Below are 23,036 nucleotides of genomic sequence, written 5' to 3' on the forward strand. Positions count from 1 at the left end.
TCTCAGCCTCACTCACCTCACAGAGTGTTTGTTGTGGGGGAGGAAGGGAAAGGAGAATGTTAGCCGCTTTGAGTCTCCTTCGGGTAGTGATAAAGCGAGATATCAAATCCAAACTCTTCTTTGCAAATTCCACTGTCGAACAGCTCTTACTGTCAGGAAGTTCTTCCTAATGTTTAGGTGGAATCTTCTTTCTTGTAGTTTGAATCCATTGCTCTGTACCGCTTCTCTGGAGCAGCAGAAAACAACCTTTCTCCCTCCTGCATATGACATCCTTTTATATATTTGAACATGGCTATCATATCACCCCTTAACCTTCTCTTCTCCAGGCTAAACATACCCAGCTCCCTAAACCGTTCCTCATAAGGCATTGTTTCCAGGCCTTTGACCATTTTGGTTGCCCTCTTCTGGACACGTTCCAGCTTGTCAGTATCCTTCTTGAACTGTGGTGCCCAGAACTGGACACAGTACTCCAGGTGAGGTCTGACCAGAGCAGAATAAAGTAGTTTCTAGGTATGAGAATTGGGGAGTCTGTCTGTTCCAAGCCGGTAAGGCCACATGGGCTTCAGATGGGCTGAATACCATCACAGAGTGAAAGAAGTGCCCGGCTTCTATTTCTGAACATGACACCATTCGAAGTACAACCCAGTCATAAGTCATAAATTCAGTGACACATCATTGTATTATAAAAATGATAACAGGGCATCATTGTAACTACAAGTGCCCCCAGCGAAAAGGTTTTACATGAATATAATATAAGCCAGATTCATTGTTCTGGTGGGTGGGTGGGATCCAAAAGGGCTGCTTGTGCATCAGATATAATGGAAAATTCACATGCAGACTCATCAGCTATTTATATCCTTTGACATTTTTTTTTTAAAAAATATAGTGCAGATGAGATATGCCTTTGTTTCTCAGGCAATTATCAGGTACAAATTAATTCTCCTCTTAGCATCTCCATGTTGATATGACTCCAGCACTTTTGCTGATTGTTTTAAGCCTTCTGCATGTGGCCAATTCTAAATTTAACCCAAAAAAAGACATTTGTTGGATTGCATAAGCAACTTTCCAAATGTTAATCTCCCAACTGCAACTCAAGATGAGTGGGTGCACAGAGGGTCTGATTTGTCTCATAGTTGGAGCTGGAAGAAAATGACTCCCCCCCTCCCTGCACACATTTAGGGGAAATAGTTCATCTCTCAAGCCCAGTCAGAGCTGATCTGCCCCCATTGCCACTAGATTTAATGTTGCCTGCTCCTTGATAACTCCTTCACTTGAACTTCTGTCCCTTTGACTAACCTCTCAACCTAGGCTGAATTTCTTCAGCTTTGGTAGGCTGCAAACATGTGACATTTTATTCTAGAATCAATAGAGACTCAGGGCTTGATTTTGCTATGTAGTCCCCACAATCTCAATCTATGGCTTATTCTTTGCCCTTCCTGAAAAAATGGTTCGATTCCAAAAATAAAAGCTCGTTGCAGATTGATTCCTCGTTGTCCCATAATGTGTCTATTTGAAAACAGATGAAAACTAATGTTTGTGGTCCCCCGCAATGGGGTGTATGCTTATCCACACCTGACAATGTTGTTGTGGAGGGGGGGGGGCTTAGAACAAGACTGTAATCACCGCTTCCTTCTTTATTCACTTGGAGAATGCACAGGGAGGGAAATACATGGGTAACCTAACCAAGAGGAGGGTTTTCAAATGTGTATCAAGTCACCATTCCCATCCTTGTGAAGGTCAGGATATATAAGCAATGTAGATTGGAAGCAGCATGTTGAGGAAGAGCATGAATGATTCCAGATTGAGGGAAAACTACATTTTTATGTTGCAGACTAGCTGGCCCTGCCACGCGTTGCCATGGCTAATCCCTGTGACTGCCACTACCCTGTGTCGATCCATGACGTATCCCGCCCCCTCCTCACCCCACCCCCTGGGTTTCCCCTGTGATTCCCCCCAACCTGTCCTGTCCCATGACGTATCACACCCCCTCTTCCCCCCACCCCAAGGTCATCCCTGTGACTGGCCCCACCGTGTCCTGACCTATCCCGTCCCCTCCTCCCCCCAACCCCCACCCAGGCAAGTCAGTACCTCCATTCAGCCTAGTCTTTAAAGGCTTCGGCCTAGTATGTAAACGGCAGCTGAGGTGCTGTTGAGAGGGAAGATTCTATAGGTGTAGTACCAGTGTAGCCGCCGCTAGAGGGCGCTGGTTTGCAACCTGGTTCTTTTCCCAGCATGCACTTTTGGGTGAGTTGTGTGTTCTGGAAGATGTTGTTTTGGGGGTTTTACGTGGCGCAGGTGTGGCATCTGTCTTAGGTCTTTCTAAGGTCCTTCGGACATTCACATGTGATGTTGTGTCAAAATTTGAGCGCAATCGGTCAGGCGGTTTTGGTGAAAAGTGGACACCCACCCACATGCCGTTTTTACAGAGAGAGAGAGAGAGAGAGAGAGAGAGAGAGAGAGAGAGAGAGAGAGAGAGAGAGAGATGGGTTAGTGCAGGCATCCCCAAACTGCGGCCCTCCAGATATTTTGGCCTACAACTCCCATGATCCCTAGCTAACAGGACCAGTGGTCAGGGATGATGGGAATTGTAGTCCAAAACATCTGGAGGGCCGAAGTTTGGGGGTGCCTGGGTTAGTGTGTACTTAGCCTAGGTCTGAAATGAGAAGCTTATTGAGAACCATTGAGTGAAATGTACTACGACTTTTTTGCAATAAAGATCCTAAAACTGGCATGTAATATGTCACAAATCATATTTCTAAAGTGGTGGCATGAGAGGAAGCAGTAGAAGGATTTCAGTCTTACTGGCTCCCAACTTTCATCATCTAATTGCAAGCTTCTCACTGACCTTTATTCCAAGCTCTATGTTCTCTCCACCATAAACATCCATTCCTGGATCAAGAAGTCCGATTTCTCCAAAGAACTTCCGGTTCACCACAAAAGAACAGCCTATCATAGCGGGAGTCCTAGGGGAGAAGGTGGAAAAGAAACACAAAACTTCTCATTATATTGGTGAAGGAATCCTAGAAAACTCAAGTTCATTTAATCTAAACCATAGTTTTCCATTCATGATCCAATCGCAACACATGTTCAGTTGATTCATACAACTCATAGAATCAAAGAGTTGGAGGGAGGGAGTGTAGGGACTAGATGACCCCTGGAGTCCCTCCCAACTCTATAATACTGTGATTGTATAAATTTAATTCAGCATCTGTTATAATCAAATGCATTTTCCTTAATTTTCACCCAACAAAACTGAAACACCAACACGGACAATTCTATTGGAGAGGCTGAGCTGACTCCTCCAGCCCCACTCCTAGTTTGTATTTTTCCCTTGTTCTAAGAGACAGCAAGATTTATTTTATTCTGCAGATTTCACTAATAAGACCATGGAAATGACTGGAATCTCACAGAGATGGATGGCCAACTCAAGCTGGATTTCAAGACACACTGCAGTGCTTCGTGGCTTGCTATTTAAGAATCCAATTTCACTGATTTAAGTTGTAGCACGATAACTACCATAAGCTGAAACAATTAATTTTCAAAGTGATAATAACATTAGAGGTGCCAGACTCTTAACAGCTCCATTATTCCTGATTACGAGCAAGAATTAAGACAAAGGCGAAAGCCACTGGCTTCCAGAAGAGAACAAGTTAACAAAGACTTTGGAAGGGGCTTGGTTGTGGGGGAACAGAAAGCAGAAGTAAGCTGGGCTTTCTGTTTGGGAGGAAGATGTATGGCTAAAAGGGAGTTGTTAGGTGTGGTATAGTGGTTAGAGTGTATGACTAGGACAGGCATCCCCAAACTTCGGCCCTCCAGATGTTTTGGACTACAATTCCCTTCATCCCTGACCACTGGTCCTGTTAGCTAGGGATCATGGGAGTTGTAGTCCAAAACATCTAGAGGGCCGCAGTTTGGGGATGCCTGGACTAGGACCTGGGATACCAGGGTTTAGATTCCCACTGAGCCATGAAGCTCTTGGTTGACAAGTGCAAGCCAAAGAAATTTGCTTCTTTATTATTAATTAATCCATTACCATTTACATATATAGGTAAAGGTAAAGGAACCCCTAACCATTCGGTCGGTTGCAGCGCTCTTCTTGCGTTATTGGCCGAGGGAGCCAGCGTACAGCTTCCGGGTCATGTGGCCAGCATGACTAAGCCGCTTCTGGCAAACCAGCAGCACGCGGAAATGCCATTTACCTTCCCGCTGTAGCGGTACCTATTTATCTACTTGCACTTTGACGTGCTTTCGAACTGCTAGGTTGGCAGGAGCAGGGACTGAGCAACGGGAGCTCACCCCGTTATAGGGAATCGAACTGCCGACCTTTTGATCAGCAAGCCCTAGGCTCTGTGGTATAACCCACAGTGCCACCCGCGTCCACTAAGGGCTCATCCATACTTCTTTTTGTGCTGTCTTGCACCTAAGGTTGAGGGGGCCCGGTACGCATCATGCGCTTCACACACATGACAACGTGTGTTTGTGTGACGTCATATGCACAATGCACACATGGCATCGTAAGGAGGAGACCGGGCATGGTGAAGCCCAGTGCGGCACAGCTTCCTCTTTCATGCTCAGGAGGAGCCAGCCACTGAATTGCACCACGCTCAGCTCTGCACTTAGTCTCCTCTTGCCCCCCATCCACATTGAGGGGGCCTGGCCCCCTGCCAGCAGATATTGAGGGAACCGGGGGGGAAACCTCTGCCCCTACGAGTTGGTGCACCCAATAAGAGCCATCTTCAAATATCTAAATGACTATCACATGGATGGAGCAAGCTTGTTTTCTCCTGCTCTGGAAGGTAGGACCTGAACCAGTGGGTTCAAGTGGAAATAAAGGTGATTCTGACTAAACATTATGACAGACGAAGAGCTGTTCGACAGCAGAACGGACTCCCTTGGCAGGTGGTGGACTCTCCTTCATTGCAGGTTTTTAAGCAGAGGTGGGATGGCCATCTGTCATGTGGAGATGCCTGCATTGCAGAGAGCTGGATTGAAGACCCTCGGGATCCCTTCCAACCCTACAATTCCATGAAAGCATTTTACTGAACGAGATTTAGCCTCCCATTCTCTCAATGTACAGAAACGCATGCACTCTTAATAGCATCATTATTTCTGACTATTGGAACTGTCCTCTTGCTCAGACCATCTAGTATAGTCATCATGTGATCCAGGAAGACCACAACGGGGTATAAAGATCCTCCCCCATTGTAGGCACTAATGGTCAAAACCAGAATCGCCCCCACAGGATCAGACAAAAGACCTCCCTAGCCCAGCATTCCTAGTCACCAGCCACGTGTTTTCCAGGAAGCCTGCCAGCAGGGCACAAACACAACCTTCCCCTCTATCACAACACCACCACTCTATCAGTACCAACAATCTTTATGATAGAGGAATCAGGGGTGCAGAACCAGCACGGTGAAGGCAAGCTATGCTGGGGAGACCATCCTCCCCCCACTCACATTCAATTTATATCATTTCATCCACAAAGCAGGTTCCAGTTCAGAGGCATGAATGCCATCCAGAAACACCATCTGTCCTAGGACCAGGCTGTTTTAATTTCTTCATTTCCACCTAGTAGGCTATTATAAAGTAGACAATTACGGTTTACTATTGCAAACCTACTTTTTTTGGGGAACAAGCTTTCATTGCAGCTAGCCCAGAACCGCCTGCATCTACGCATCTGGAATTTGGCAAGGTTAATCCCTTCTTTGGGGGCTACTATATCAGCAGGTAGGGACGCGGGTGGCACTGTGGTCTAAACCACAGAGCCTTGGGCTTGCCAATCAGAAGGCCGGTGGTTCGAATCCCCACGACGGGGTGAGCTCCCGTTGTTTGGTCCCAGCTCCTGCCAACCTAGCAGTTCAAAAGCACATCAAAGTGCAAGTAGATAAATAGGTACCGCTCCAGCGGGAAGGTAAACAGTGTTTCTGTACGCTGCTCTGGTTTGCCAGAAGTGGCTTAGTCATGCTGGCCACATGACCCGGAAGCTGTCTGCGGACAAACGCTGGCTCCCTCGGCCTATAGAGCAAGATGAGCACCGCAACCCCAGAGTCGTCCACGACTGGACCTAACGGTCAGGGGTACCTTAACCTTAACCTTTATATCAGCAGGTTCTGTGCACATGTGTGAAACAAGCCACAGAGTTAGGGTCCATTTGGTTTCCCAATGAAAGTCAATGGGAAGACTGATGGTTTGGTGTTCCAAATATTGCTCTGGATATTGGGTCTGTGGTGAGCACCCCTTCCCAGAGATCTGAATTGAATTAGGAGGCCAATCAGAAGGGCTGAAGCAGGCTCTGGAGCACAGCCTTAGTGAATACTGTCTCCCAATGTGCAAATATAGACCGGGTGCATAAATTCTCCTTGCTGTGCACCAATAACCTGGCTTAATTATCTGTTTCAAATGGACTTTTCTTCCTACTCTCACTAACAGCTTGGGTATCTGAGAAGCAAATTAAAAACACCAGAGAAGATCCCATAAAAGAGCTGTTAGATTAAGTGTATCTCCCACCCTTAATTCTGCAGGAGTTTAACAAGCCTTTATATATATAAAGCACAGGTTTTAGAAGCCTAATCTTGCTGCTGAAGGCCTGAAAGCTTTTCAGACCTGCTTTAAAATGATGCTGGTGTATTTATTGGTGCAAGAGGAGTCCAGAAATGGAACACCCTCCAGTTTGGAAATTGGCTAAATGGTGCAGAGAGCTGATTGGCCAGGGAACAGGAGATTGACAGAAATATCTCTAGAAACCAGTCTTCATAAGTTAAAATGGGAGGATGTGGGTGTCTGAGGACCAAGAAAGAGTGGGGCTTTGGGACTGTCACAGAATTATAGAATTGTAGAATGGAAGGGATCCCAAGGGTCATCTAAAAATGTTGGTTGGCACTTCACCTTGTAAGACAATTCTCCAGTAGGATTGGATGGGCCTGAGTGCAACATCCCCTGAATATTGAGGGGGCCTGGCCCCCTAAAAACATATATGCAGGGGGTCAAAACTGCCCTGGCCACTTAGAGAAAATGCTTGTGTCCAGTAGACCTTTTTGGCTACCTTTCATAGACATTTGAAGGCAGTCCTGTATCAGGAAGTTTTTAGTGTCCGATGTATTGTGTGTTCTTTTATAAAGGTAAAGGCAAAGGGACCCCTGACCATTAGGTCCAGTCGTGACCGACTCTGGGGTTGCGGCGCTCATCTCGCGTTATTGGCCAAGGGAGCCGGTGAACAGCTTCCAGGTCATGTGGCCAGCATGACAAAGCCACTTCTGGCAAACCAGAGCAGTGCACGGAAATGCCATTTACCTTCCCACTGTAGCGGTCCCTATTTATCTACTTGCACTTTGAGGTGCTTTCGAACTGCTAGGTTGGCAGGAGCTGGGACCAAGCAATGGGAGCTCATCCCGTCGCAGGGATTCGAACCGCCGACCTTCTGATCAGCAAGCCCTAGGCCAGGCATCCCCAAACTTCGGCCATCCAGATGTTTTGGACTATAATTCCCATCATCCCTGACCACTGGTCCTGTTAGCTAGGGATCATGGGAGTTGTAGGCCAAAACAGGCTGCAGTTTGGGGATGCCTGCCCTAGGCTCAGTGGTCTAACCCACAGCACCACCCGCGTTCCCATGTGTTCTTTTATACTCTGTTGGAAACCAGAGTGGCTAGGGCAACCCAGTCTGATGGGTGGGATACAAGTTGTTCTTGCTGTTGTTCCACTGACCTAAAGCAGCCCTTGGTGGAACTCTTCCAATAACACTAGGCACTGCTTGGTCTACTAAGCTGCAATGGAAGTTCTCCAGGAAGTAGCCAGGTGGATGGGTCTACTCACACGACATTTGCTACATTGCCCAAGACAGTGGCATTATAATTTAAAGGATTGTCTAATTCTAGTTGCTTGACATTACTCTGAACGCCAGGCTGTAAAAAATAATGATGACAAAAATAAGAGAGGCTGGACAGGCTCCAGCAGTGGGGCCTGCCAGAGTCATGGGGCCTTGACAGGTGCCCAAGGATGCCAGGGGCTGACATGAGCTCTGCCTGTGCCAAAAACATTTATGCCACCTTGTAAGCCCTCTACATTCCCTCAAGAGTGATTTTTTGCTGACTTCCCTACAGATAATGAAGCCTGAGAAAGGTTGTGTGTGTTACGAGATTTTGGAACTGCAAGCAGAGATCAATAACTGAATATTTTAATATACATGGGGAGAAATGATTCAAGGGCTGGAAAATATATAGCAGATGACAGGCGGAATATGTTCCCTCTTCTTAAGTAACTGAACATTGAGAAATTCAAGGAACAGATAGTTTAGGAGGGAGAATATATGCAGGTCCCCTTTCAGACATAAATCTCGGATGGCTGCGAACAGTTTGGATATGACAAGTGGAAAGGGGCCAATGTAGCAGGAGAATGATGCTGGAAAAACGTCAAATCTTTGGCACACAGAGGAAGCCTGCTGGGATCAGCTGAGCTACAAAGTTCCCAGTGGGGAGCTGTATAGCAGAGCCCATCACCGCAGGCCGGCTGTCACCAACCGTCAGCTTATTGGCATTGACAGCAAGCATCCCTTGACATTGCCAAGGGACTCCCCGCTGTTCTTTGGCATTATTATTATTATTATTATTATTATTATTATTATTATTATTATTATTAAAGTTGGTATACCACCCTTCCTCTGAAGATCACAGGGTGGTTCACAACATAAAACTATAAAATGGGAACACTAAATACACAATATGCCTGTTGTCATTGTCCATGGAGTTTTCTTGGCAGGGATACTGGAGTGGCTTGCCAGTTCCCTCTCCAGGTAGATCACATTTAGTCAAAACTCTCGGCTATGACCTGTCCATCTTGGGTGGCCCTGCATGGCGTAGCTCATAGCTTCTCTGAGTTATTCAAGCCCCTTCACCACGACAAGGCATTGATCCATGAAGGGTTCATGAAGCTACGAACATGAGTTTGACCAAACTGCGGGAGGCAGTGGAAGACAGGAGTGCCTGGCGTGCTCTGGTCCATGGGATCACAAAGAGTTGGACACGACTAAACGACTAATCAAAATACACAATAAAACAAAATAAATCAATAAAACAAAATACATAAGGATCTGGTGGATTCTGTTTCAGTGTATCTGACGAAGTGTGCATACACACGAAAGCTCATACCAAAATAAAAACTTAGTTGGTCTTTAAGGTGCTACTGAATGAATTTTTTTATTTTGCTTTGACTCAGACCAACACGGCTACCTACCTGTGAATAAAACAAAAGTAAACCAATACCCCCCAAATGCATTAAAAGGCCTAGAAAAAAGTTTTCACTTGGCGCCTAAAGATATGTGACGAAGGTGCCAGGCGAGCCTCCCTAGCCATTCCACAAATGGGGAGCCACCACAGAAAATGCTTGCTCTAATGTTGGCTGCCCTCTGGACCTCTTATGGAGGAGACACACAAAGAAGGGTCTCAGGTGATGATCACAAGGTCCAGAGGCATTCCTTGAGGTATTGCATTCCATGCTTCCACCTGTACCCACACCTGAGGCCATGTACAATGTCAGGTGTGGGGGAACCGGGCATGGCTTGGGAAAGATTATTATTAATCACCTTTACTTGGAGTCTATGACATACAGCCAAGCTAGAGCTGTGATCTCCCAGAGATTGGGCAATATTTCTAGACAAGAGGACATAGTCCCTGTGAAACCAGGGATGTTCCTGGGGGAGCAGATCTATCAGGTTACACCAGCTCCTTATCTAGTGGAAATCCACTATGTGGAATACCGTAGACTCCTCACTGTGGCCAGATTGAACGTCCTCGAATCTGCGGTATTATGGGGAAGGTACAGAGAAGTTCCATATGACCAGAGAACTTGCTATTTTGCCTTGGGAGAGGTAGAGTCCACCGAACATTTCCTCCCGAGTTGCCCTTTCTATGTAGATTCAAGGAAATATCTCATAGCCCCATGCCTATCTCAGCTCAGCTCTCTATCCAGAGAAAGTCAGGCTGTATATTTGTTGAATAATCCCACTGGGAAAACAGCTTCCTTGGTGGCCAAATTTCTCATCCTAACTCTGAAGCGTCGTAAAATTAAAATCGACTGCATTGATGTGGGTTTATCTGTATAGCATTTATTAGTGCTGCCCATGTTTTATTTTAGTGTTTTTTTTAGATGTCTTAGATGTTTTAATCTTGTACTGAGAAATGTATCTTTGCTGAAAGACGGTCGAATAAAGAATGATGATGATGATGATTCTAATTATTTACATCTATTGGACACCTTTTTCCTTTTCCCCTTTTTTACAAAAGTGACCCACTCTGAAACCAAGTACTGTATTATTTATTCAAACAATTTATATACAGTATGGCTTAACTATCATAGTCTCTAAGCAGTTTACAAAGAGACACCTTTGAAAAGGTCTCTTCTGGTGTTTCCATCCTCTTGTTGACGGCACAGTGAGAAGGCCTTGGACAAGGAGCAGAAGAAACTATTCATGTATGCTACAACAGTGGCTAAGATATTACTAGTCCCAAAATGGAAAGTCAAGATATCAACTAAAGAAGAATGGCAAGAAAAACTGATGGAATGTGCGGAAATGGCGAAACTAACAGGAAAACTTAGAGATAAGAACAATAGAGACTTTTTAAAAGATTGAGAACCATTTATGCTGTATTTACAGAAATATTGTAAAGAAGTGGACTCACTAGCAGGGTTTGATTATTAAACACTTACAATTAACAAAACAAATATAGATATTAAGATGTAATAATTGGGAAACAACAAAGCGCATGAGGCAATTTGGAAACAATTATAATATAAAAATGATAAGATCAGAATAATATTCAATTCAAAGAAAGCATTATTAAGATATAATAAAACAAGCAGGAGAAGTTAATATGTAATGAACCAGAAGACGGAGCTGAGGGATGTCATGGGGAGGGAGGTTGGGGAATTTGGGAATTGTATCATGCTTTTCTGTGGATAAATATTGTGAAACTTAATAAAAATGAAGAAGAAGAAGAAGAAGAAGAAGAAGAAGAAGAAGAAGAAGAAGAAGAAGAAGAAGAAGAAGAAGAAGAAGAAGAAGAAGAAGAAGGAGGAGGAGGAGGAGGAGGAGGAGGAGGAGGAGGGGGAGGAGGGGGAGGAGGAGGAGGAGGAGGAGGAGGAGGAGGAGGAGGAGGAGGAGGAGGAGAAGTAGTGCAGGACCGGAGTAGGTTCAAGTGGAGATAGGCGGCCTCCTTGAGGTCCTGGGGTCGTGAGCTGTATTAGGCTTCATAGGCCAAAACCGACACTTCAAATTGAAGCTGGAAATTTATCGGAAGCCAATGCAATTATGACATGTTTGGGTTTCATATGCTTAGATCATCTCGCCCCAGGTTAATAACCTGACCATGGAACTCTCCTCCAGCGGCAGTTTCATACCTTCCAATACAAAGTGGCCCAACAGCAGGACACTGTCTTTCGGGGCTGCACTCCTGTGTGAGTCACATGACCCATGTGAGATCCACCCACAAAAAGTGATGGCGGGGCACAGCACCTCAAAACACTCATTTTGGGGAGCTGTGCAAGATTGCTGCCCTGAAACACACACACACCGCCGTCTCAGAGCCTAATGCCGTTCTGAAGTGGGGGCGATGGAACCCTATCTTGATTCCTGACGATGGTTTTTCTATATCTATTCTTAATACAGAACGACAAAGCCTGAGGAGAACAAAGGCATTAGTGGATAGATATTTAATTTCTTTTCAGGGAAAGTAGAGGGGGGGGGGAAGCCAATGGAAAATCTTTGTGAAAGCATCAGGAGTATGCTGCCATTTGCATTTCTGGTCACAGATATTTTTGTTTCCCACCGTGATGCAGGTCAGAGTTTAGACATTTAACTTTGCTGCACCTCAAACTCAAGGCAGCATCCAATCTGTCTGAAGTGGTGGGGTTTGCAGTCAGCCCTGGCAACCAACGTTCCAGCAGACTGCAGGCCTTGCGAGGACTCAGGCACCAAAAAAAGCTGCAAGTGGGAGCAGCATTTGTGCACACAGTGCGGTGCTTTGAAAGGCTGTCAAAGGGGAAGTTGTTCCATCTTCTGAAGGTTGCCCTTTTATCTTTGGAATCTCACAGTTCTGTGTTGAATTACAAACCAGATGAAGGATTGGGGGGGGGGCGGTGTTGATGTGTGTACAGTGGTACCTCGGTTTACAAACACAATTGGTTCCGGAAGTCTGTACTTAACCTGAAACGTACTTAACCTGAAGCAATCTTTCCCACTGAAAGTAATGGAAAGTGGATTAATCCGTTCCAGACGGGTCCGCGGAGTACTCAACCTGAAGTGTACTTAACCCGAGGTATGAGTGTAATTGGTTCCGGAAGTCCGTACTTAAACTGAAGCATACTTAACCTGAAGCGAACTTTCCCATTGAAAGTAATGGAAAGTGGATTAATCCGTTCCAGACGGTCCGTGGAGTACTTAAACTGAAAATACTCAAACCGAGGCATACTTAAACCGAGGTATGACTGTATGTGTGTATGTGTGTAGGGGTACCCGGGACATTTACAATTTGGGACCTTATTCCTCTCATTTCCCCCCTCTTCACATACACACCCACATTTCTCCAAATCACTCTCTTCCTTTAGCCCAGCTACAACGCAACATGTTTCTTTCATGCAAACAAATTTCAAAAGATTCCTGCAGAATATAAGTGGTGAAATGGATTGCACAGGCTAAGCAGAGAGAGATGGAAAGTGGGGACCACAAGTAGATTTTGCTGAGGTCTTCAAAGAGCTAGAGATGTCTGTTGGGTCACCATTCTTTTTAGCAACCACAACACACCAGCGGCCACATCTCCAAACACCAGGCATAAGCAACAATTTTGCTCCCTCAACAACCCTCCAAGGTATGCTGCCAAGGTCTTATTTCACAAAGGGGAACTGAGCAAAACATTGAGGGTGTATTTCCATGGGGTGGCTCACATGTTCAGGCCTCGGTCCTGTATACCTGAAGGAGCATCTCCACCCCCATCGTTCAGCCCGAACACTGAGATCCAGCTCCAAAGGCCTTCTGGCACTTCTCTCACTGCGAGATGTGAGGTTACAGGGAACCAGACAGAGGACCTTCTCAGTAGTGGTGCCCGCCCTGTGGAACACCCTCCAATCAGATGTCAAAGAAATTAACAACTATCCGATTTTGAGAAGACATCTGAAGGCAGCCCTGTTTAGGGAAGCTTTTAATATCTGATGAATTATTGTCTTTTAATGTTTTGTTGGAAGCTGCCCAGAGTGGCTGGGGAAACCCAGCCAGATGGGCGGGAGTATAAAGATATTATTATTTATTTATTTATTTATTATTATTATTATTATTATTATTATTATTATTATTATTGCAAAAGCAGGTGTCTGAGGGGCCACAGCTGAATTGGGGCTGAAGCCCACACTTCAGATGTTGTTGAACTACAATTCCCATCATTCTGGATCATTATCCCTACTAAGGAAGGAGGAGGAATTCTATTCAGTTTGCCTTTAAAGGTGAGCCTACACAATCTGCACTTTTAGAAACAATGAGAACTGAAACACAGCCATCCTGTGCTTGTGAAAAAATTGACTCATGAAAGCAAATGATCACCATCCTTCTTCAAAATTTGCGCTTCTCTGAATTCCGCAGTGCACTTCTTCAGCAACACAAAATGTACAAAAAGCATCTACTGAGGTAAACTGCCCATAAAAATGCACATGATAGTGAAATTAACATACAAACTTGCATTATTTTAGGGGAAACTGCTTTTTTAAAAAGCCATGTACGCTAGGCAAAATTGCATACAAATGTGTATATTCGGAGAAATTGGCACTGAAATGCTTAAGAACCTTCATGAGGACTTTTTTAAAAAATCTCAAACAGATGACAACTGAACTTAAGAAACTGAAAGAAACCAAAACTGACAACCTAGCAACATGACATATATTTTGAGTCAATGCAATCCAGTTCAGCCAAGCCACACAATTATCTTCCATATGGTTTAAAGCCAAGGCCTCCACAAAACTAGAAATGTGGCAATCCTTAACATGTTTGCGGTCTCCCACAGGATACTTACTGCAACATACATCCAGGTTTGCTATTTCTGTTGGCTGCCCAACACTCAAATTCAATTGTTTTTTGGGGGGTAAAAAAATAATAATAAATAATAATCTAGCAGGATTAAGGCCCTACAGCAGGTGCTCCAATCAGGGTTATTTCCAAGTTTCCAGGTGTCCATGGCCACAAAATCTTCCCCACTCCCTTTCCTCAGGCTACACTCCTTCTTCGCCTCACCTCTTTCAAGTCGAACAAATATGGCAACCCCCTATTGTCAATTAAAAGCAATACAAACATCTCTCTTTACCAAGGGCAATCTCACTGCTTCCTTGCTTTCTCTGGTTTAAGGCAGCTTTCTATGTTTCTTCCTAGAGGGCCGATATGTGAGGAGATCAAACATGGCTGCCACTTGGAACTGAGTCTGTAGTAAGTGTGGGTGGTATTCAACTAGGTTTTGCTCAGAGAAGACCCATTGACATTAACAGACATGGCTAACTTAGGTTTGTTATTTTCAGTGTGTCTACTGCCGGCAGAAAGGGACGTGGGTGGCACTGTGGTCTAAACCACCAAGCCTCTTGGGCTCGCCAATCATTGGCAGTTTGAATCCACACGATGGGGTGAGCCCCCATTGCTCTGTCCCAGCTCCTGCCAACCTAGCAGTTTGAAAGCATGCCAGCGTGAGTAGATCAATAGGTACTGCTGTGGCGGGAAGGTAAGTGGTGTTTCCATGAGCTCTGACACTTGTCATGGTGTTTTGTGCGCCAGAAGTGGTTTAGTCATGCTGGCCACATGACCTGGAAAGCTTTCTGTGGACCAACACTGGCTCCCTCGGCCTGGAAGCAGAGATGAGCACTGCACCCCAGGGTTGAATTCAATTGGACTTAACCGTCCAGGGGTCCTTTACCTTTACTGCCAGTAGGACTTAGCTGAACACCACCCAAAATGTCTTCACTATTCACAACAGTCTTCTCTCCTCTATCACAACTTAGCAAATTCCAAGCCCCAAAGTATGTTCAGACTGAGCTCTGGTGTTCATGACTACCACAAGAGTAAGTCTGTTTCAGAGAGAGAGAGCCCCTATTTTCCAGGGACTGCCCCGGATTTACAGAAGCCATTCCAGTTTCTGATTTCATCCCAGAATGTCCCGCTTTTCCTTAGTACTTCCCTCTTTTCATTGGAGAAATGTTGGAGGGTATGGTCTCAGGTATGACAGAAGTAATATATGGAATTGCCAGCATCTATTTCCTGCATGGTAAGAAGCCAAGGTCTTCCTAAGCTTGATACAGGCCATAACCAATCTCCACAGCTCCCTAGACAAAACCCAGGGGACCTAATTTCGAAGCGACAAAAAGTATTTTCCTAGTATGGTCGCAAAAACTCTGCCTCATCCATTATGCATGGAGAACAGGCTGTGCTTCTCTGCATTCATTACTCCATTCCAGCCATCACCATTCCGCAAAGAGTACATCATACGTCAGCCCAAGAGATGTAACATTTATTTGTAATGTAACTCAGGAGTTGATACCAGAAAACCAAGTTTTAACATGCAGCAATGTTACTGTGAGTGTGTTGTGTCCCTGTGTATATGTGTATTCCTTTTCCTACAATTACTGTTTTAACGCCATGATTATTTTATTTTTATTTATTTTTTTAAAAAAAACCAAAACATGTTTACGGGCTCATTTAGATACCCACAATCTTATACCTTTGGTGTTTATTTCTGGTTGACTTTAACTGGTGTTTAAGTGACCCCAATACTTTAACTGTATTCTGCAATCACATTCCATACATGATTGTTATAAGGACCAGGATTAATCCTGAGAGATGTGGGTTGTCATTTCCTTTCTTTTTATACATTTATAAAATATATTTATTTGTTTGTTTATTTGTTTTTGACAGTGTGAATAGATGCTTAGAAGTGTATGGCTAGCCAACTCAGCGATTGTTTCCTTGCCCTCAGCTCCGAAGAAAACCACGGAGGGAGTTTCAGAGCCAGACAGTCGATAGCCCTGGTTAACTCCGCATTCCAACGGACCACAGGGAATCAGATGAAAGGCCATCAACATGGGACAAAGCATCCCCTACCACTCTCTGGAAACCATTTGGATCCATTAAGTGGTGGGGGCGGAGCATCCGAATTGGTCCCACCTCCCTGCAGAGGGGAAGGGTCGCAGAGAAGTCCAGTTGCACCAGCAAGTGATCTGACCATGGCACTTCTTTTGTTTCACTTTTACTTAGTGTCAGATCACCCACGTCACTAGAGGTGAACACCAGGTGTAAGGCATGTCCATGACTATGAGCTGGGCCAAACTTATTCAGGAACCTGTGGAGGTTATGCTTTCCACAAAGTCCCGAGCAGCCCCTTGTAAGGTCGTGTCAACATGGATGTTGAAATCCCCTAGGACAACCAAACTAGGTGTCTCCAGGAGAACATCTGCCATGACCTGAAGCAGCTCAGGCAGGGAATCCTTGGTGCAGCAGGGAGGTCGGTACACCAGAAGGAATCCTGTACTGCCCCTATTGCCCAACTTCCAGAACATGCACTCAGAGAACTGGGTCTTCCCAGTAGGACGCCTGGTGCAAGCTAGTGACTTCCTAAAAACCACTGCAACCTCCCCTCCCCACCTAGATGGCCTGAGTTGCTGTGCGTAAGAGAAACCTAGTGGACAAGCAGCAGCTAAGACAGGCCCATCTGCTTCATCCAACCAGGTCTCTGTTACACATGCCAGGTCAAGTCCTCCATCCATGATCAAGTCATGGATGGCAGTGGTCTTATGAATCATTGACCTAGCATTGCACAGCAACACCTTCAGGTCATGTGGGTTTCCCTTGTTGATTCTAGTATCCATCTGGTCAAGAGGGTTCTTATTCCCCATCTTTGGATAGCCATCAAGTTTCCATGTTTACTTGGTTGCATACCCTCCAACATCTCACTATTCAAAATCGGAATGTTCATTTTTGGGGGTCTTGAGCTCTCATGCCAATCAGCCGATACATATAAGAGTGTGAGACGAAACAATGAGCATCATTGGCCCAGAGCTCTGGCATGAGCTGGACCAAAAAAACAACAACGGGATGGCTTCTGTGATTCCAGGATGTCCTGCTGAAATCAGGAAGGTTGAAGGTATGCCTTTTGGGAGAAGTCCACAGCTCAAATAATAAAGCATCTGCTTTGCATGCAGAAGCTCCCAGGTTTGATCCCTGATATCTCCAGGTAAAGCTGGATAAAAGAAACCCTTTTCAAACCCTGGAGAGCCACTTTCTCATTTTCAAACTTTTAAAATTATTTATTTGAAGCTCTGCAATGCTGTTTGCATCACAACGCAAAAAGAAGGCAACATAAAGGACAAAGGGAAATGGAATATAAACAGGGAGTGGGGATTGCTACACATCATATTATTTCACAGCACATCTCAGAAGATTTCGTGGATAAATTTAAGCATATTGTGCCTCTGCTTATTTTGCACATCAAAATGCCACAAGTTATTTGTCCAAGAGCAGAATTATGCATGCCGTGTTAGGTAGCAAAAACTTTTAAGGGCAGCTTAACCAAATTGTGGAAACAGAGAGATTATTGCAAGACCTACTTGCTATGCTATAATAGTAAATTGCATGATAATGCTAGCTCCTTTTCTGCCCCGGAACTCAGTGTGCACAAAAATCACAAGTTTACTGAATTCAGGGACCATGGAGGCATAAGAGGCTGTCTCCTATAAAGTCAGACCTATGGATGCAGGAAGGCATCATTTTCCATTCCATCCTGTATTCGACACCCACAGCTCTATTCCCCTCACAGAGCTCCAATTCCCAGAGTTCCTTGAAAAGAGAGACTGATTGTTAAACCACTCTGGGAATTGTAGTTTTGAGAGGGGGAATAGGGGTCTCCTAACAACTCTGAGCACCATAGAATTCCCATGATTCTTTGGTGGAAGCTGTGACTGTCCAAGCAGTATAATAGTGCTTAAAAAGTACAGTGTGGATGTGGCCGCAGTTAAAGTTAAAGTGTGATAATTCCTAACTTTGAATCAACACATAGAAATTAGCATCTCCAAATTTTAGGCAACTAGATTAGGCCTCTCTTGACCGTCCCCCCCCCCCCGACAGTGATGGCCACCCTGCTGCTTTGTACAAGTAATTTGGAAGCAAAGTTCCTTGAATTCAACAAGGCTCACTACCAAAGTAAGTGTGAATAGAAACACATCCTAAACAACGGAAGATCAGATACTACCAGATACAGCAATGCTCATTACACTTGCATTATACAGCAGCTGCAACTGTTCCAATTTGTCTCTGACCTCTATCGGCCTTCCGCACGAGATAGGGAGAAAAAAAAAACGTTTTCCTATTCCACAGATCATTGTCTTCCAGTTTGTAAATTCTTCCATGCTCCCACATCAAACGCTATCTATTGTGCAATGAGAGGCTTTCCTGAGGCTATTCAGCAATTGTCTGCCAAAATTTGGCAGCTATTTGCTCATTACCCCACCCCACCTCCGACGTGCATACCTTCAGCAAGCTCAGAGCAAGGAAATGTGCATTGGAAACCCAATGCATGGCATTTAGGTGTATTACGTGCTCTGCGGGGCCAGCTGTACCCTTTTGAGAAAGCTTGGCAAACAGCACAAACCTTTGGGGCAGAAGCACAGGTGACGGAGAGAATGCTATCCAAAAGTACAGGCGTGTCACTGACTGAAGAACAGTCCTGCCGTCAAACCGAAGAATACAGCCACCCGCAGAGTTTCTCTCTCTCTCCACATCTCAACATATTGCCCTGCTATAAGGCGCTAAGATTGTAAGAAATGCCCTGCGGCATCAGGCCAGCAGCCCATCCAGGCCAGCATTTTCTTCTCATAGTGGCCAAAAGGATATCTATGGGATATCCTGCAAGCAGGACCTGGCCACACCAGCACTCTGCTCTCCTGCAACTGGCTGTCAGAAGTGTATCTGCACACTGAAGTCAGAACATAACCCTTAGGATCAGTAGCCCTTGATAGCCTTTAGCCAACATGGTTTTGTCTTAAGGGCACATCCAGACTTTCTTTCACTCCATGTTTTGTGGCACTGATTGTGCTTTAGGCATTGGGAAAGCCTTTGTTTGGATGGAGGGGAGGTTGTAGCCTCCATCTGCCCCTCCTCATTAAGGGTATCCAGTTAAAGGGATCCAGGGGTGTGGATTTTGTCCAATGCCCGAACGTGGGCTAGGGCCATGCCACGGCCCCAGTGGGGACCCCTCGGGGTGCCCCTATTTGATGTAAGTCATAGGGCTCCAGGCGCGTAGCAAGGGGGTGATGGGGGCAGGCTGCCCTGGGCTACACTCGGGGGACTCCACTCAGGGGCACCCCTCCCTGCCCCTCGCTTCCGCCCGCGCGTGCCATACAGACATATGCTGTCTGTGCCAGCTGCCCTGCGAGCGGCAGCCCATTACAGGCTGCTGTGTGCGAGCAGCGCGTACTGACTGTGCATGTGCAACATCCCGGCGCGTGCGCACTCCATGCGCCATTTGTCCTGATGTGTGTGTTGTGATGTCATGATGCCCCGCCCCCAGGAGGCACCTCCGTGTTTGCCACCCTGGGCAGCCAAGCGGCACCATTGGCCACTGTAAGGGTCACCCTATTGGTGGTTTACCCCTAGATGGACTCCCTGAAGGTGGGCAGGAGTGTAATATAGCCCGGCTTCACCCCAGTGCCTAAGCCAAACTGCTCACGTCTGTAACCAATGAAGTTGTGGCCCATTTGAACCCATAAAACAAAATACTTGTGCCCGTGTGTTTATTATCCATCAGGGAACTGCGGGTTGCAAGGCCTTGGCACACAAAGCTCCATGTCCCAGCAGTCCCCCCCCCCGCCCAAACACCTTCCTTGTGAAAATCTACTCTTTACTGCTCAATCAGAGGAAACGGCAATCCACAGAAAAAACCAAATTGCTTTTTGTTCCAATTCAGCTTTAAAGAACAGGTTTTCCTGGGGAGAGCATCAAGGCAAAACAAAAGAGCTTGGATGTGGTACTTTGAAGGGTGGACCTCATCTTAAAAAGCATGGTGCAAAAGGTAGGTGTGCAAGAGCTCTAATCCTCTTTTAAAGCCACTCAAACTGCTGGCCTTCATAACATTTTGTGGGAACAAATTTCAGTGTATAAGTATGTGCCATGTGACTGAGTGCACAGGTGCTCCCACTGTCTCAATTTACTAGGGCTATAGTAAATACATTTTCTGGGATCTGTCCTTTAAAGTAAACTACAGCTTTGAGGACCAATATCAGACTGCAAGAAAAGAGGTTCGTAAGTAAACTGCGGAACTCACTCCCACAGCAAACATGTTGGCCACCAACCTGGGCAGCTGTAAAAGAGAGGATTGGACACATTCATGGAGAATAACGCTATCGAAGACTACTAGCTGCTATTACTCTGTCCTGCCTTCAGAGTCAGAGGCAGCACAGGTTAGCCTCACCAATTTATGCGGAGGTTACGTTCCAAGACACTGCGTGCTTAAATGAAATCTGGTATACAGTCATACCTCAGGTTAACTACGCTTCAGGTTGAGTACTTTCAGGTTAAGTACTCCGCGGACCAGGAAGTGTTTACTTCCGGGTTCTGCCGTGCACACATGTGCAGAAGTGTTCTGCGCATTTTTCGCATGTGCAGAAGCACTCTATCAGCGCTTCGTGCACACACGCTATCACCGCTTGGGTCAAGTACTTTTTGGGGTGCGAATGCCACCCCGGAACCAATTAAGTACTTAACCTGAGGTACTACTGTAAATGTTATTTTTTTTAATCTACAATACTGTCTTATTTATTTTATAGTATGGTACATTGATTATTGCCTTCATTTTATGGATCAATGGTCTCGTTAGACAGTAAAATTCGTGTTAAATTGCTGTTTTAGGGGGTGTTTTTCATTGTCTGGAATGGATTAATCCACTTTCCATTACTTTCAATGGGAAAGTTCGCTTCAGGTTAAGTACGCTTCAGGTTAAGTACGGACTTCCAGAACCAATTAAGTACTTAATCTGAGGTACCACTGTAATTGAAACACCATTGAAAAAGCCTGCAAACATCCCATTCCCCCATTCCCCCCGCCCACTGCCCCTTTTTGTGACTTTTCAGGTTCACTTCTGGCTTCGGCACAGTCGCACACATATCAGATGCGCCTAAAACATTGCAGCCTGTACTGCTTCTGAATGCCAGTTGCTGGAAAATGCAGGAGGGGGGCAAGCTAGAGGGCATCTGTCTGGCCACTGTGGGAACAGAATGGTGGACTTGATGCACCTACCATGGCCTGGAAGGTGTGTGACGGAATTAGACAGAAGGATAATGCAATTTTAATGGTACAGTTATGAAATGGCAGAAGTTTCAATTATATTAATTTGCAACTAAACAAAATTGATCTGTGATGGGCTGCACGATCCTTTGGAACCCAATATTCTTTCTTCTTTTTTAAAGATTAATTCTATTTATAGAAGAAGAAGAGGAGGAGGAGGAGGAGGAGGAGGAGGAGTTTGGATTTGATATCCTGCTTTATCACTACCCGAAGGAGTCTCAAAGCAGCTAACATTCTCTTTTCCCATCCTCCCCCACAACAAACACTCTGTGAGGTGGGCGGGGCTGAGAGACTTCAGAGAAGCGTGACTAGCCCAAGGTCACCCAGCAGCTGCATGTGGAGGAGCGGAGACGCAAACCCGGTTCCCCAGATTACGAGTCTACCGCTCTTAACCAGTATACCACAAAAAGAATCATGTGGGGTGGGGGGAGTGGCCAGTGAGTTTTGGAATGAGAATTAGGGAGTTATGAGCCTCTACCTATTTTTATCTGTGGACATACTGATGGGGTGGCTGGCTGGCTGGCTGGCTGGGTTATTGCAAAAGCATAACCGTTTCTGGTGAACTACTCCCACAGAACACATCTGCGTCTGGAAGAAACAAAACTACTAAACAACAGCAAAAGTACTATTAGGATCTGCCTCACCGTGGGCCCTTTTTGTTCTGGCATCTAGTGCCATGTTCTTGTCGAGTCAACTTAAGGCAACAAAAATCGAAACAGAACATTGCCCATTAAAACCCCATTGGCGGCATTATGCATGTAGCTTTCTTCAAGCGGAAGAGACTGCAATGCATTTTTTAAAAGTTTTATTTTAATTTTTTTTGTACTTTATCTTTTCAAGATCAGCTTTAATAAATTATCACCCTTTAGCTCAAAATACGACTTTTCTCATGCTTGTGTATCCGTGAAAACCCACCTGCTGGAAAGCAAAGGAAATAGTCACATACTGCTTAACATCTTATTCTCTCTAAAACACTGCATGGTGCTAAGTGTTCATTTGGGTGTAGGTTTATTCTAAATGGGGAACAAACCCCCAGGAATAAATTTGCAAGCCATCCCTGTTTGTTTTAGAAGGGATTAACAAGACCAATATGATATACTGAATCACCGTGGGTTCACAGGAGCCCAAAAGGTCAGGTCTGCCTGAAGCCTGGTTGAAACAAGCCTTAATGGCCATTGGTTGAGGTGCTGTGATGTCATGGAATGCTCACCTATTCAGAAGTGGTCTATACCTAATTCACATGGCAAAGGACTTCCCTGTGGTTCCCTGCAGATATTTACTTTATACTCATGATGTCCCAGTGACACGCAGATCTGGGGAACCTATTCTGGGCTGCTAGCCTTACCCACATACCTGGGAGCAAGTCCGATTGAACTAAACATAGCATTTACAATGTAGTCAGTTACACAAATTCATGGAACATAATGCTATCATCAGCTACTATACAGGATACCTACGTTCACACGCCACTATTGGATGTGTTATAACAGTTTGCAGGGAATCACAGGTGGGAAGAGTGCTGTTGGGCTCCAGTTCTGAACTAGATGAGTTCTGGTCCACCAGAATTCTTCTTATCTATCTATCTATCTATCTATCTATCTATCTATCTATCTATATGTAAACTGGCCATGTCCATGGGTTTCCAGTTTTCACTGAAACCGCTTGAGCGATAGCGATGAAATTTGGACAC

The 23,036-nt window shown here is 45.3% G+C and overlaps 1 protein-coding gene across 1 annotated transcript in view; it reads right to left on the bottom strand.

Annotated features, from left to right (window-relative positions):
* The window catches only part of GALNT17 (polypeptide N-acetylgalactosaminyltransferase 17), a 128,844-nt gene that overhangs the window by 22,115 nt on the left and 83,693 nt on the right, over nt 1-23,036 (bottom strand). Inside the window, exon 6 of the mRNA XM_035139012.2 lies at nt 2,846-2,963. Within this exon, the coding sequence (XP_034994903.1) occupies nt 2,846-2,963 (118 nt within the window). The remainder of the gene's footprint in view (nt 1-2,845; nt 2,964-23,036) is intronic.

Source organism: Zootoca vivipara, chromosome 15 (genome assembly GCF_963506605.1).
Source record: "Zootoca vivipara chromosome 15, rZooViv1.1, whole genome shotgun sequence".
Lineage (NCBI taxonomy): Eukaryota > Metazoa > Chordata > Lepidosauria > Squamata > Lacertidae > Zootoca > Zootoca vivipara.